We start from the raw sequence: 15,714 nt of genomic DNA on the forward strand, positions 1-15,714 counted from the left end.
GTTTATTCATGCAGAATAATGCTCGAAAAGAAAAAAATATTTAACAAAGACAACTCCCTATCTGAAAATCGTGTATCTACAGAATTCGTCTTCCACATCGTCTCACTATTTTATTTTCTACAGTCATCCCGTTCAGTCTGCAGGGCAGTAACTTTGAAACTGTCAAATGCACAGAATTTCTTTTACAGAGCTTCTTTCAAGCTCGTCCCAGAAAAGCTATCATGACGGTAGTTCCACTTTCGATACAAGAGTCGTGGAAAAGAGGACGAGATAGAAAAAGGGTGAGAGGATGATAATAGAATTTTCAGGGACGAAGCAATAAGTAGAAGAAAATGCCCTTAAGTTTCGCTTATTACGCCTTCTTTGATGATCATGGGTCAATCTAAACAATTAATTTCCGTGGTTATTTTACCGTGAGGAATGTTACCAACCCTTTCAAATAGCTTCCTATTCGTTGATCCGATACACGACTTGAGATTAATTTTTGAAGACAATCAATTGAAAATAAGATAAAACCATAAGGTAATAAAATCGCATATCTAATATTGAATTAAATTAAATTAAATATCATTACCTTATATATAAAAAAAATACAATCATTAATTTATTGTATTTATAACTTTGATACCATTTCAATTTTGGAATACTAGCGTGTTGTTAAACAAAATCACAAAATTAAATAAATTTATACTATATTATTATTAATATTATTCTAAAAATTCTTTTGCTTGTAATTTGATTCTTTTCTTCTACGTTTTTTATTAGCACATAAAAAAAATTGCTCTTTAATAAAGATCTTAAACAGATCATCGCAAAAGCGATGACACGTTCGCGACGAATTTTTGGAGAAGAAATAATTTCGAATTTCTTTCATCTATTATCAAAATTTTATCCAGTAAAAACAAAAAAAAATGCTATATATGAAATCAAACAAAAGAGCAAGAATAGAATCTTTAACAGCAGTATGGTTGTCATTGCGTATAAACGAGCAATTTGTTCTTAATATTGTCATATTAGTTAACAAACTATGGAAACAAGTTATCGTCGCACAATTCATAAAATTTTTATAGCTATTAAGACTGCTAAAGTGATCGTCACATCCAGCTGGAAACCCTAGCGCGACTTAGACGGGACGTTTAGATATTTTATGTCGGAGCATGTACGGGAATAAAGGGGAGAAAAGTTATGACGGCTACAGCCGCGGTAATGCACATGAGTGGTTAGGTTTACGAGCCGTACAGGGCTGGTTGGGCATCAACCCTTGTTCGAGTCGGTCCAATTCTCCACGTATCTTTTCTCTAAGGGAGAAGGGAGCAAGAATAAAAATTCCACGTTTCCGCGGTTACAATGTAATATAGTCTTACGAGATTCAGGCGTGTGTCAGAGTCGTTTCTGTTGGATCTTCTTCCCGGAATGGCTTATACGAGGTTTTGCTCATAAGTAATAGGAGTAATAGATCTTTGTATCTTGAGTGGATGGGTCCTCGATCTTAAATTCAATGCTAAATATCTGACTGTTATATTGATTTATCACGATAAGATAGAATCACAATATTTTACATATTTAATAAAAAAATATCTAAAAACTAATAAAAATAAAACATCTTTGTAATATTAAATCAAAATGAAAGTAAATATATTTATAAACGCGAACTAATTAAATCTATACCGTAATTAAATAATAAATAATTAATCTCTAACAATCCATTAATTTTAATGTTCAAGTTTAATTATGCCTTCCGAAAATAATTTCTATCGCTATGAAAGTAGACGAACTTTAGAAATAGACTATAATTTATCATATTGCTTTCTTAATGCGAGAAATATATATTTGCTAATTATATTGAATGAATAAATTTATTTAAGATATATATATGATATAACAGTTGATATATACAGAGAGAATAATTGAAAAAAATCGAGAAGAAAAAATATGAAAAATAATAAGTTTGCGAAGAATATTACGATAAAAATTTTTAACAATGTGTCTAAGAAAATTCTTTCTTCTTGAACAAATTCTAGAAATGAATTTCTCAGAAGCTGTTATTCGCATTGTTATATACTTCTCTCCGCGGCAACTCGAATAACATCTACGTCGCTTCGAATATTCCCCCTAAAAGTTAACTACTTTTACATTCTGCTCTCTTGAGATGATGTTATCATCTTATGTAACGACGTAAAAAGCGTGATAAAAAATGAGCGAAACAAAATTCTACTCAAGTTGAAATTTTTCTCTCAAGAATACGGAATTTATAAAACAACGCTCGATTGTCGAAGGCGGGTCCTGTCTTCTCGCAACGATAATGCTACTTACAACCGAGCTTACATTTACGATTTAATGGCACGATATAAGCAGCCCCCAAACATTTCGCAGTCGCGAATCTCGAGCGAGAAAATTCAAGTCTCATAAAAGGGAAACTCGCCAAGAACGAGAGCCTGTGCTACGAAGATAACGAACGGGGGTTTACGCGCGCCGGTAAGTTTCACGTTCCGCTAAACACGAGAGTAAAGGGAGTGGATCCGCGAACGCGTCGTATAATCACGAGAACGGCGACGCATTTACTTCTCGTTTTCCGGTAATGTCGTCAAATGACCCGGCGCTATCCTTAAATCTTGCCTGCAAGAGCTGCTGCTTAAGGGCGATTTATCTCGCGCACGCCGCCGCCACCGCCGGAGGAGCTGGAACATTACGAAGATGAAGAGAAATCCTCGCACTTTGTTCTTATCCGCGATGGAACAGCCGACGCGGCCACCGCCATTTAGAGTGCGTTATTTTCGCGCGAGTTAAAAGCGACGCCAAATAGAGGGTGGAATACCGTCGTATCGGTGTCGTCTCACGCCGTAATCGCTCGCGGCAATCAAATCTCATTCATCTGATCGCGAAAATTCTCTCTTCGCTCGATTCATAAATACTTTGCTTTGTTATATGCATACAACGCATAAGATATCGTACATTTACTCCAAACACGAAGATCATGCATAAATTGGCGATAAATTTTTCCAACTAAAGCAAACACATATAATGCGCGTATGGATGCTATAATATTATAATATTCGGCACGATTATTTAAAAAATAAATCCGTACACATTATATGTGGACACATTTATATATTCGTCCAGTATACATAATAAAAATTTAAAATATCTTTTGACCAAAATATCGCATTGCGTTCATTGTATTATAATGCGTAATGGAACATGACGGATGGTTAGATTATTTTGATTTAAAATAGCTGTCGTTGCATGTTGCATTTGAAATAGTATTGTGCACTTCAATTTAATTATAGTTTGCTATTGATAATGTAGAATTTTAATTATTGTATATTTATTAGGCAAAATTTACTACGCAAAGAAAGAAAAAAATAAGCCGTATAAAAATATACATATATCAAAATAGAAGGATAAAAAAATCTAGGAAAAAAGAGAGAAAGAGAGAGAGAGAGAGAGAGAGAATCTGACAGAACTCACCGTCTTTCCTTTGTCTTCGCCATGGTAAAGTACCGTGGATACTCTCGACATCTGAAATGTCACTGCCAAGTAGTTGTCTGAGTTCCGCGTCCGCCCGATCCTCTTTTGTACGAAACTTGCCGACCTGCAACAAAACAAGAGATTTCAAACCTGAGAAAATTATGTACAAAATTTTAGGAGAGAATATATACAATATTTTAACGATATAAAAAGTTTATTAAAAATTATTTTTTAAATAAAATATAAAAAAATTATTTTTTCAAATAACAATCTTCACATATTCAAAAATATAATATTAAAAAATTTCATACACAATTGTATAAATAAATGTCAAAAGCTAAGAGAAAAATCTAATTATCTACCTATATATGTTTAAATTAATGTAATTTAATATTGAGACGAAAGATGATTATCTTCAAGACCAAGAGATACTCAACATCAGAGATAAAAGAATAATAAATTTAGCCGATGAGATTTACCAGATTTTTCGACGAAAAATTGATGATACGAAACAAAAATGCCTTACCTCCGTTATCATCTTTCCTCTAGTCTTATTGCGTTCCCGATGATTGGCTTTCTTCTCGAGTTGTTGTATCACTCGCTCCCTAGTGGTTCTGTACTCTAGAGCAAATTCGGATACAACCCTGCAGAACTCGTTCGGCTTAGTGTCTTGTATTCTATGCAATGGTATACCGAGCCACAGGATAAACTTGCGGAAACGATTTATGATACGTCTGTGTACGATATTTAAGACGATTATCCTTTCGGCGCAATCGGCAAGGAAATCAGACATCCTGAGGCACAAAGAGAAAACACTGTATTTTTAAGAGAATGTATATATTATATTTTTACAAGTACTTTTGTGAAATATATCAAAAATAAACTATTAATATAATTATTAATATAATTCTAATAAATTGAGTTTTATCCACTCTAAGCAAATAATACAAAGGTGGAAGAAATATTTTTAATCGATTATTAGAAATATTTTAATTAATTAGAAATATTTTTAATCGATTATTCTAAAATGCATTAAGAAGATAAAGTATTTGACAAATAGCGTAATTAAAGATATCACGAAAGATAAAAAGTGCAAGTCTAGTTGGGAGATTGAAAATGCGATGCGAATGATAACCGGAGGCGGAAAATCCAAGTGAAAAGTCTCGAGGAAGTAGAAAATGTCTTTTCGATAATTAATGAAAGTTCCACTTGGATGGTAGCCAGTTTCGCTAAAAATAAAAGATCTTTCCCGAATTTATCGAACTCGGAACTTCTTACCATAAATGCGAGCGCTCGGAAAGATTCTTAGAAAAAGGGAATCTCAGAAATTGGTTCGCAGACAGGAAAACTCGACGAGGATTATACTCACTTGACCTTCATCATTGTGGAACCATCGTGCTTCGCAATGAGCTTGAGATGGTCCCAAGACGCTTTACACTCGCTCTCGAGTTTTGCGATGTTCGCCGCCAGCTCGTCGAAATCGATTTTCGAGGCTCTCGTTACCGCGCCAATCTGAAAGCAGAACCACATCGGCGATACCGAGAAAGCTATTGCAATTTAATAAATACAAAAGTATAATTTAAAATTGATCTAAACTAATTGCATATCTCTCTCTTTCTCTCTTCATAATAAAATTAATTTTATCATGTAAAAGAAATAATTTCTCTCTTATTTATAATAAAGATAATTTTATCATGTAAAAGAAATAATTCGCGTAAATTATGATGAATTAAAATTAGATGTAACTACAACAAGATCGTTTATATTTTTTTTTTATTTTTATTTTTTAATAAGTATATATGTTCTTTTTTTCAAGACTATATTTTTCACTAATCTCTCTGACATTATTTAATCAAATATTATACGATTATTTAAAAGATAGCATATACATTTAAATCATTTATTATGGAAAAATGCAAGTTGGTGGTAACATATTGAGTCTATCTTGTTAGAATTATCTAAAGCTCTATATTATATCTTACTATATAATTTTTTCATATTTGAAAATATAATTGATATTATACAAAAATAAAATAAATAGTTGCTATTTGTATCATTTAAAATTAGAAGTAAGACAAACAAATTTATTTAATATTAATATGCATTACCGCTATATAAAAATTGACGAAATGTAAAAGAAATATTTAACAGAGAACACGCATATTGTAACAATCGAAACTTTTAATACAGAATCAATCGAGGATTCAATAGAAAGCGATTTAAGAAGAGGTAATTCGAGACTAGAGACTCAAACGACGCAGATAATCGGACAGAATAAAATCACGACAACGCCCTTTGAAAAAGTTTTGCGCACATGAACAAACAAACTTTGTCACGTTTTCGTAAATACGATCCAACTATTGCGACATCTCGACGAAACGTAAAGTTTTCTCAGCTTTCAACTGAAACAGTCTGTCACCTCAGAATAAAGGTCCGTAGAATCCGGAAACTTCTCCATCACCATATGGCAGAGATGATGAAGCAGCGAATGCTTGTGAACTGTATCCTTCACTTCAGGTACTTTGACGAGGTATTCTAGTTGAAAGCCCTTCACCTGAAAAAGGGTGAAATCCTCGTGACACGATACATCGTCGGCAAAATCGCGTGTCTCGTTTCGACACTCATAAATTTCGAGATTTTTGCGCGCGAAAGAAATGGAGCTCTCTTAAAATAATTATAACGATATAATCATAAACGAGACCAAGCATAATTAATTTTTGTCAAGTTTATCAAGTTTATATTAGTTTATGACTTTTGCGAGATAAAAGGCAAATAAAGAATAAAAGAAGATAGTATTGCACCGGAAATAGATTCGATCGATTCTTAAATTTCGTAACGTCACCGTTCTCGCGCAGTCAATAAATATATAACACACTTTCGACGCGATTTTTAAATCACTCACTTCTGTCAGGATCTCGCGTGATGTGATAGTACATTTAAAAATTGTATACATTGATATTTGTTCATTTATATATTATATACAATGCAAATATAAAACATTAGCAACAAGATTTTTAATTTAAGATTTTTCTATAGTATTCGTTTGAAGATCCGTGCAACTTATCAATATAAAATTTTTGTATTACATATATGTATTATGAACATAAAAATTTCATTCATATAATACATATATTCAATTATTAATTCACTGTATCAAAATTTAATTCGATACAAATCTAGCCATCGGAAAATGCGATGAAACTTTTCCAATACAGTGAATATCTCGGCATAACTCTTGCATAAAATTCCAGCGCCGTTCCGGGAATAAATAGCGAGCCGTAATTGCAATAAAACTCCATATTAAATCGAGATTGTTTTCGAAAAAATATGGCAGTCAGCCAAGTGGCACACGAGACATTTCGCTTGGCCAGCAGTTAGAACGAAATTATCGATATGGTCGAGCTTTTAACTGCTACAATTCTGCCGGGACAGATGGATTAAGCGAATATAATTTGGCTGGCATTCAATACCCACCTCATTTCCGTTGAGAAATATCCCGATCGAAAGAAGCGTGCTCAGAATCCCACGGAACGTTTTATTCACACGCAGAGTTTCCATACCCTGCTTCAGATCCATCAAAGGGTCCGCGATTTCCTGAAAAATCACAAAGACCGCCGCGCATTTATTTCTTCGTTTCGCGTATTCGCCCGTTAACGTATCGATTTTTATAATTATGCATACATTGTTGCACATTGGAATTTGTGAGATCGTTAATTCGCGAATTCCAGAAGCGAATTTTAAGCATTCTAACCAGAAGCGAAAAAAATTCAATCATAAAGAGAAAATAATGAGGTCGTATTCTTTCGTAGCGTATACATTTATGAATAATAAATATTAAATATAAATTTTTAAATTTATAATTATTTTTTTACTATTTAAATTTATAACTTTCCAAAAATATTTTTATTAATTTTATCATTATCAATTTTTTAGCAATGCTTTTTTTAAATAATCGGTTTAATTGAGAAATGGAAGAATATCATACATCTTCTCACACATTTCGTGAGCATGCAAGCAGATATAAAAGGAATCGAATGTCCCGATCAGGAGGTATTTCGCACTATGGCTACAGTCGAGCGATACCGAGGAAGCCTGGTCGTCAAGTGACCTTTCTTAGTTCCTGCACAATATCGGAATTCGCGATTTTGTCGTTGGAGAAACGCGCGAGGAACGCTCGTCTAGCTACCGATATCTTCTGACTGCATTGCTAGCATTCCTTCTCATCGTCTTCACGCTCGCGATAAAATACGCGCGCGAAATCGAGAAAAGGAGAAAGAAAGAGAGAAAAAGAAAGAAGCCAATTTAATTATCATGCACACCAATAACCCAGCAAATATAATATCCATTTCAAATCAAAACCGCTGTCGTATCTATAATCTTGTTTGCGCAAACATGTCCCTTTCGAAATTATTGTGCCTCGTAAATAATAGATCAAAGAAACAAAAAACAACAGGAAATTTTGTTTTGTTCTTAAAATTTAAAATTTAATGTATTATCTTCATCGATAAGTCGCTATTTGCGAACACATGCAAAATTATTTAATTGAATAATATTTGGTCAAACAATAATATATTGTATCATTTATTTATCAAAAAATGATAATTATAAAGTTATTGACGAATGTTATGTATAAGTGACTAGTTATAAAATTTAGATTTTCCATGATCGTAAATAATTGTGCAAGAACTGCGATTTTACAAAATCAATAATTCGCGAAACCGACAGGAATTTATTATTAAATTGTAATTATCTACTAGAAGAAACACAAAAATTTTTACTTACTTTCTCAGAATTTTCGAAATCTAGTTTGAACGCCCACAGCTTTAGTCTTGCTGGCAATTCCGAGATGGAGGTCAAAGTCAGAAGAAATTGCTCCGCCGATCCTAAAGGAAGATCAGGATTGGCGGCCTGCGCTTCTTGTATCCTGGATTTTTCTTCCTTAGTGGGCAGCATCGTCAAAAGTTTCTGTCGGGAGGATTTCGCGGCAGGAAGGGAATGAACGAAGAAGAAAAACCAATTGGAAATTAGAGAAATCATAATAAATTGGAAAATTAAGAGATATATAGGAGTGCTTTTCAACTAAATCGTGAAATCGATCGTCAACAGAAATAGGTAAATTCGCAAAGAGCTCTATCGGTCGTAAATTAAAATAGGATCGGTATGTTTCATTTGGACAAACGTTCAATATGCGAAGAAAAATCGAAAAGTAGATTAAGAATATATCTGGGATCAAAATTACGAAATTTAAACAAGGAATAAAAAATAACGATGACCAACTTTGTATGAAAAGTTGTTCGGAATGATAATTTTTATTTCAGCAACAAATATAAAACGTTCGAAATATACCTCGTGCATATGTATCTTTGGTCTTTTTAAGTTAAATACATACAGCTATATATATTTTTTTAATTTTATATAACTTTTTAATAGCTGTCACGAGAGTAATTACTATAAAATAAAATTCAAGGATAAAAAAAAAAAAATAGAAAAAATGTGCAATATTCTCACCTCAATACCCTCTCTATTCATAATTGTAGCATCCATTTTTAAGATCGCAGTTTTAATGGATCTTGGTGGCGGCAGCTTTGTCATACCAATATTGATAGCGTTGGACCTTTTGTGATTCAGTACGATAATCTCCTTGTTCTTGTTCATTTCTTGCTGCTTCTATTTGTCAAGAGCAATAGACAGATCTTCATTTATATCGAAATGTTTACGCATGATATAATTTTAACATTTTTGTTATTAATTCGTAGCACTTGAGATTATTAAGATCAATTAGTATTTATTACCGTGCATCAACAAATACCTCGCTATACAAACATACAGAAAGCTATAAAATATTGGAACACGTTACACAGATTCATGAATATACCTTATATTGTATGTAAAATATAAAATGTACAGAGAACGCTATTAAACGGAATAAATGTATGATAAATGTTTTTATTGAAAATCAGGATATATATAAATATATATCCTGAATTTCAATAAATAAATAAATATATATATATATTTTTTTTTATGTGTGCGCAGGCATGTGTATGAATAACTTTGAATGCTTGCATCAAAAATTGTCCGACTTTATAGATAATGAACTATTGGGACAGTTTTATGCATTCAATACTAATTCAATAACCTGTAACGATAAGTTCGTAAAACTTTTTCTATTATCTTTATAGAAAATCATCCTCCTAAAAAAATCCATAGGTTACATTACACTTATTACAGAAAATATATTCCCAATATGTGTATGAGAAAGAAAATTACGCGAATGTTCATATAGAATAAATACAAATCAAAATGGAGAAAATAAAATATAGAGATTACAGTATTTAATAGATAATTTAAAATAATACTATATTGATATGCAATAAAAAATTTGGAATGTTTTATATATAAAATGCCGGAATTTATATAAATAAATTCAGAGAAAGCGAAATATACATAATACATATGTCCTAAATATTAACTGTAAGTTGAAAGCTACATTTTTATTGCAATGTCAATTGCATCAATCATTTTTTAAATATAAGTCAGTTAATAATATGTGTCAGAAAATCGAAAATAAAATTTAAAAATACAACATCAACATATACTTGCACAGAATTTTAAAAATAAAAAGAAGTGTTATGCAAAACATATATAGACATAAACAAAATATTGATAGACATCGCAAATCGTTTCATCGATTGACGCGGTGTCATTGCATGCCTCAATGAAAACCTAATGAAACAAAAGCAGAAATTGTAATTGCCAATCACCCCATATCGTCACGGCAACGTTAGAAGTAACATCTCCATTAATTGATCCTTAGTAGATTAGCCAATTACGATGAGGAATGTGCACGAGATAACAAACGCAAGAGAGATTTACATCGGTGAAAGTACGCGTAGCAGTCTCTTCGAGGAGTGAAATATATCTCCCACGAAATCTCCATTAATTAATGCATTATTATCGGCATGAGATCGATCATGCCAGATAGCAAAATATACTCGTGAGAAGATCCACTCGAAACACATGCACGTATGTATATTAATAGAATCGCGCGGTAAGTTAAGGAATTAAGACTCACCTCCTGTAAAATTCCGCATGCCATTTCGTTCATTTTTTTTTTTTCGTGCGAGCACCAACAACATTGCCAAGAATACAAGAAGAAGATTAGTCGTATTGCAGTAAACCATCATCACCATCACCAACCCTCTATTATTCGACCATCGTAATAATCGTTATTCATGTCCGTTATCGTAACCGTTATCTTCACGCGATATAGTTACGGTTAATCCGCTACTATTACATTAGCAGATGTTATTGTACAACCCTAATTTAATAATTATATCTCTATGGCCGAATACAAAACTAAAAGCGAAAGTTAATATAAAATAAAAATTTACGTAACTCCTTCAATTTTAATTCACATCTTTCTCTTTATAGAAAAAAAAGTAAAAATATATAAATATATTTTAGAAAATACGTAATATCGTAAAAGAGATAAATATAAAATCATATCAAATATGTATGTATATAATATATTGTATTTAACGTAATAAGATGGCATGATTAAAATTTTGACATTTTGTTTTCATACAAAAAGATCAAATAAAAATATTATTATTCAACTTATTGATTATTATATTTATATTAAATATAATATTTAAAAAATAAGAAAAAGAGAAAATAAGACAAAGAGAGAGAGAGAGAAAAGAGAAAGAGAATTTATATACCAAGAATTAAATTATATAAATTTTTAACAGCGCATTTAAAAAAATCTTGTAATATTTTCTTAAAGGTATTTATATATCTCGTCTTATATTAAAAAATAATTCTGCCTTTTCTCTCTCTATATATATATAACACTTAAGAGTAATAAGTTATCGCTCTAATGTTACAATTCCTCCTTATGTCCCTTCTTATAATTTCAAGTTTCTCTACAACAATCACTACTCTTGTGGCACTGATTTTTCCAACCTTCCTCCCTATTAGAAACATACGGAGTTCATGATTCTGATTTACGACGTCACGAAAGGAGTAATTGTGCACGACATCGTTATTCGCGTCGAAGACGAGTTTCCCTTTTACACCCTTTGTTCCTTCTTACACTTTTGCTTCGTCACCTGCAAACTCGCGATTTTCCTGGCACGCAGCCATTTTTTCGCCCTTTTTTACGGGCGCGTAGGTCGACTGTAATTATCGGTGTGCTAAGGTAGGTTGAAAGGGCGAGGAACAGCGGCGTCGGAAACAACCGGAACAAACCGGAAGAGGAATATCGTGGTGGCTTTCAGTAACGCTCGAAAAATACGCCCAGTCGTACTCATTATCGTACGGTATATCACTTGCTGCAATTTAGTTACGCACGTATACGAATTACACAAGTGAGAGGAAACGAATATAATCGCTTAGTGTAATTAATGCAGCAATTGACGATGGTATTTGCTACTCAATTGCGATGCCAATGAGAGAGAGAGAGAGAGAGAGAAAAGTCGTTTTTAATTATGTTATGTACGTGTGTAACTTTTACAGTGTTATCGTGTGTTCATTCTTCTAAATTTTATTGATTCTCTTCAATCAGAAATAAATTGCTAAGATTAAATGGTTTGTTTAAACAATTGTATAAGTTTAACTGTGACAACTTTGTATTCTAGAATCGATACCCTATTAAATATTAACTTAAAAGTTTATTAATTTATATAGTTTAATTAATATTTATTGGATTTTAAAACTGGTTTACATTAGTCAAATAATCGCTGCATTTAATTACTTTCTTCAATTTTACGGTTAGAAGATATAAAAGACGGATCATGAATATGTATATAAATGAATCAAGAAGCTCGATGCATCGTTCTTAGTTGAGGCATGCATAATTACAGTTAAAGCGGTTTCTTTAAGGTAGAAATAAATGCAGCAGCAGCTGCATAAACAAAAGATGAAGAACGTAATTTGCGACACCAACACCGTGACGAGAAAGGTTAAAACAAGTATACTGCATTTCAGAAGCTATTTTCTTCGACATCCCCGGCACTCAATTACTGATTAACATAATTACAAACTTGGGATCCATTAAGCTTAAATAAAAAGAACTATATAGTTCAACTACTATTATTATCTGTAATCAAAAATCAACTATAAATTCACAAAAAAATTTATTTATCAACTATCTGATATTGCTCAATAAAAATTAATCTAGCTTTTCATAGCACAAATCATTAATAAAGAATTAAATTTGAAGTGTAAGAATTCATAAAAAATTTAATATATAAAGAGAAAAAATTAAAAATACTCTTTACAAAAAATAATTCATTAATATTGTCATAAATATTTCATCGACTAGAAATATAGATAAGACGTTATCAAACAAAATCTAAATAAATCAATCATAAATTAAATCTATTAAAATAAATCGATAATGTCCGATTATTTTAGCTGAATATATTTATGAAAAGAAAGCAATTAACTTTGCAATATAAGATAGACTATACTTTTTGTAAAGCTAATAATATTTTTAATAATATTGAATATATTAAATAATATTTAGTTAAATAATATTTACCGTTAATTAATATCTTTCACTCTAAGATAATATAAAATTTTATCTCGGAAAATCGGGAAATTAGATAGTAGATGTAATTGTTTCATAATTATGCCCAATTAAAACGAATGATAAATTTAACTTCTGTTCATTATGTAACTGTGTCCAATTACGATTTCACGTAGCAATGTACGATAATTAATTTCATTTTTGAATATCATCAAAATTATAAACGATACGATGCGTCTCGAATTGATGCGATACAAAAATATCATCCCCTTTAAACGCATGCAATCCCAAATTGTTGAATCGACAAACATGTAGAGCTCGTGTACATAAGATTGTTGATATACACTTTATGCACGTCGAAATTTTAGTACCATAGAAAGATTCTCCTCTGCCAACCTTGCTTGAATAAAGAGCTAACATTAGCTTTCCCATAAAAACTGACCAATCACAAAATGACTAGTACTAGAAGCAAAACAGTACAAAGCAAAGAAGAAAATGGATTAAATTATAATAAATAATAATTTTATAATACATCATTAATTGTTTCTCTTCTTTGAGAATAAAATTGCGGTTTCTTCGTCAAAATAAACCAAGTACTAAGTCAATACTGTCATTATTATTTGAACAATAAACAACATAAGACATCAAACAAAAAAAAACGCGATAAAAATAAATAACGCGAAATACGCCTTCTGTTTTAAATCCCTATTGAAAATGTCAAAGAATACGTACGAAACTACAATATATAATATATCTCAAGAGGCAACCGAGGTTAGACGCCGTTTAAACAAACATTCGGTCTTTACGTCATTCTCCTCAACTATTCGCTCGATGATGAAATTCACGGTTCGTCGCTCATGTGACGAAAATTATATCAAATCGTAACGGAAATCGAACGTAGAGATTAACTTACCTTAGTGATGAGATCCTTGGCGCGACTCTCGAAAAGGTGCTCGAGTTTCTGCGTGTCGACGGTCACAGGTGACAACTCGTCCCAGATCATCTTGTGTTTGTCGAGCCGTGCAAGTATATTAGGGTCGTCCCGTACCTCCTTCCAGAACAGCTTCACAGTCTTTTTGCTCTTCTTCGCGAGCAACAACGGTTGACTCTTTGGCGCCTCGTTGGTCGGCGGCGGCGGTCTCGAAATCTTTAGGTTGATGCCGAAAGGCAGCGGCGGACCCTGAGGAAGTGGCGGTGGTAGTCTCGCGTTTAACGGCGGTGGCGGAGGTGCCAGAACGTCTCCAGCCGGAGGGGCCATCGGTGGTGGCGGGGGTGGCACACCGTTCGTCACATTAGTGGATCCCAGCACATCGATCTCATCGTCGGAATTCAGATCGGTGAAGTCCAGGTCGCAGAGAGAAAGCGGTCTCTTCAGCTTCTTCACCAGCTCCTCCCAGTGAAGCTCGTTCTCGGATTTTTTCGTCTCCTGCAGCTTGGGCAGATTGTCACCGGTCGGCGACTTCAATACATCCGCTTTTGATTTTGATTTCGCCAGGCCCTCCTTTGCCTTCGAAATCAGCCCGCTCATGTCTCCTATTCTGAAGATACGCGTGAAAAATACTAGATCGTAAAACCGCTTGATATATAATATTTGATGACGTGTGCTACGAGTATACATTTTTCAAATATAGCATAAAATGGAGAGCAAAATCAACATCGGTAACAAAATATGCCCGACATTATTGTTTCACTGAATTATTACGTAAATTAATTGTCTAAATACAGGGATTAAAACCGAGATGACTACAGTTATATTTAACGTTAAACATAGAAATAATCTTCAATCTGATTCTGATGATTAATAATGTAATCACTTGAATTAAATTGCTTGCCATATGATTTAATCTTTCTAAAAATATTCCAACCAATTTTCTTTATATAATTCAATCTGTATCACTGAACACTATATTTAAAGTATATCAATATTTTGCAAATATATATTAATCAATTTTTACATGACTAGATATTTTTATAGCATGACAGAATTTACTCAAGATAAGGCTGATCGATTTTGTTGAAAGTTTCGCATCCGGTAGCGACGGAGAACTAACTTTTATACGAACCGTGCTACTTTTGCAATATCCTGCGTAAAATTAACTCGATGGAACTTCCGACTCGAATATGATAAAGTTTGTGCAACTCTTCCAGCCCTCAAGTACTATTGCTGTTGTCAATATCTCGCGTTATTCTAATACGCTATTTTCAACTTCTACTTGTCATAAAGTGGAATCAACTTTTGCGTTCAAAAACATTTTTTTTAGAAATGCAACAAGGTATTTAAAATTAAGATAAAAATTAATAACACTATTTTCAATTATTTATAACAACAACGTCTAGTAATGGAAATTTATATAAATTTATATTATAGAAAATATCTTCGTAAGTTATAACATAAATATAATAAAATATGATGAAATAATATCAGAGTTGATTTAGTAGAATAGAGTTAATTTTTAGAAGAATGTTATTTTAGTTTCAATATTTAAAGAGTCTCTCGGTTTCGCCCTCTCTTATTGTATAATTATTTTCTTACACATTAATGAAGCTAATATATATTTGAAACTTTTCTATGCAGTTCCACTTCTTTTTATAGTCTCGTTTAATGAAGTTTACACTAAACTTCATTAAACGAGACTATAAAAAGAAGTGGAACTGCATAGAAAAGTTTCAAATATATATTAGCTTCATTAATGTGTAAGAAATAATTCAAA

General features: G+C 32.3%; 1 protein-coding gene across 4 annotated transcripts in view; it reads right to left on the reverse strand.

Annotated features, from left to right (window-relative positions):
* Fhos (Formin homology 2 domain containing) overlaps window positions 1–15,714 on the reverse strand; it is a 133,881-nt gene that overhangs the window by 10,372 nt on the left and 107,795 nt on the right. For 3 of the 4 annotated variants that reach the window (XM_070311408.1, XM_070311410.1, XM_070311409.1), the window contains 8 exons: window positions 13,916–14,541; window positions 8,977–9,137; window positions 8,251–8,433; window positions 6,943–7,062; window positions 5,888–6,022; window positions 4,838–4,980; window positions 3,995–4,262; window positions 3,469–3,592 (listed from right to left, as the gene is read on the reverse strand). In XM_070311408.1, the coding sequence (XP_070167509.1) occupies window positions 3,469–3,592; window positions 3,995–4,262; window positions 4,838–4,980; window positions 5,888–6,022; window positions 6,943–7,062; window positions 8,251–8,433; window positions 8,977–9,137; window positions 13,916–14,541 (1,760 nt within the window). The remainder of the gene's footprint in view (window positions 1–3,468; window positions 3,593–3,994; window positions 4,263–4,837; window positions 4,981–5,887; window positions 6,023–6,942; window positions 7,063–8,250; window positions 8,434–8,976; window positions 9,138–13,915; window positions 14,542–15,714) is intronic. The other variant, XM_070311411.1, reaches the window with a different exon arrangement.

The sequence above is a fragment of the Polyergus mexicanus genome, unplaced genomic scaffold (assembly GCF_030449975.1).
Source record: "Polyergus mexicanus isolate NDT 795.1 unplaced genomic scaffold, iyPolMexi1.0 SCAF_19, whole genome shotgun sequence".
Taxonomy (NCBI): Eukaryota; Metazoa; Arthropoda; class Insecta; order Hymenoptera; family Formicidae; genus Polyergus; species Polyergus mexicanus.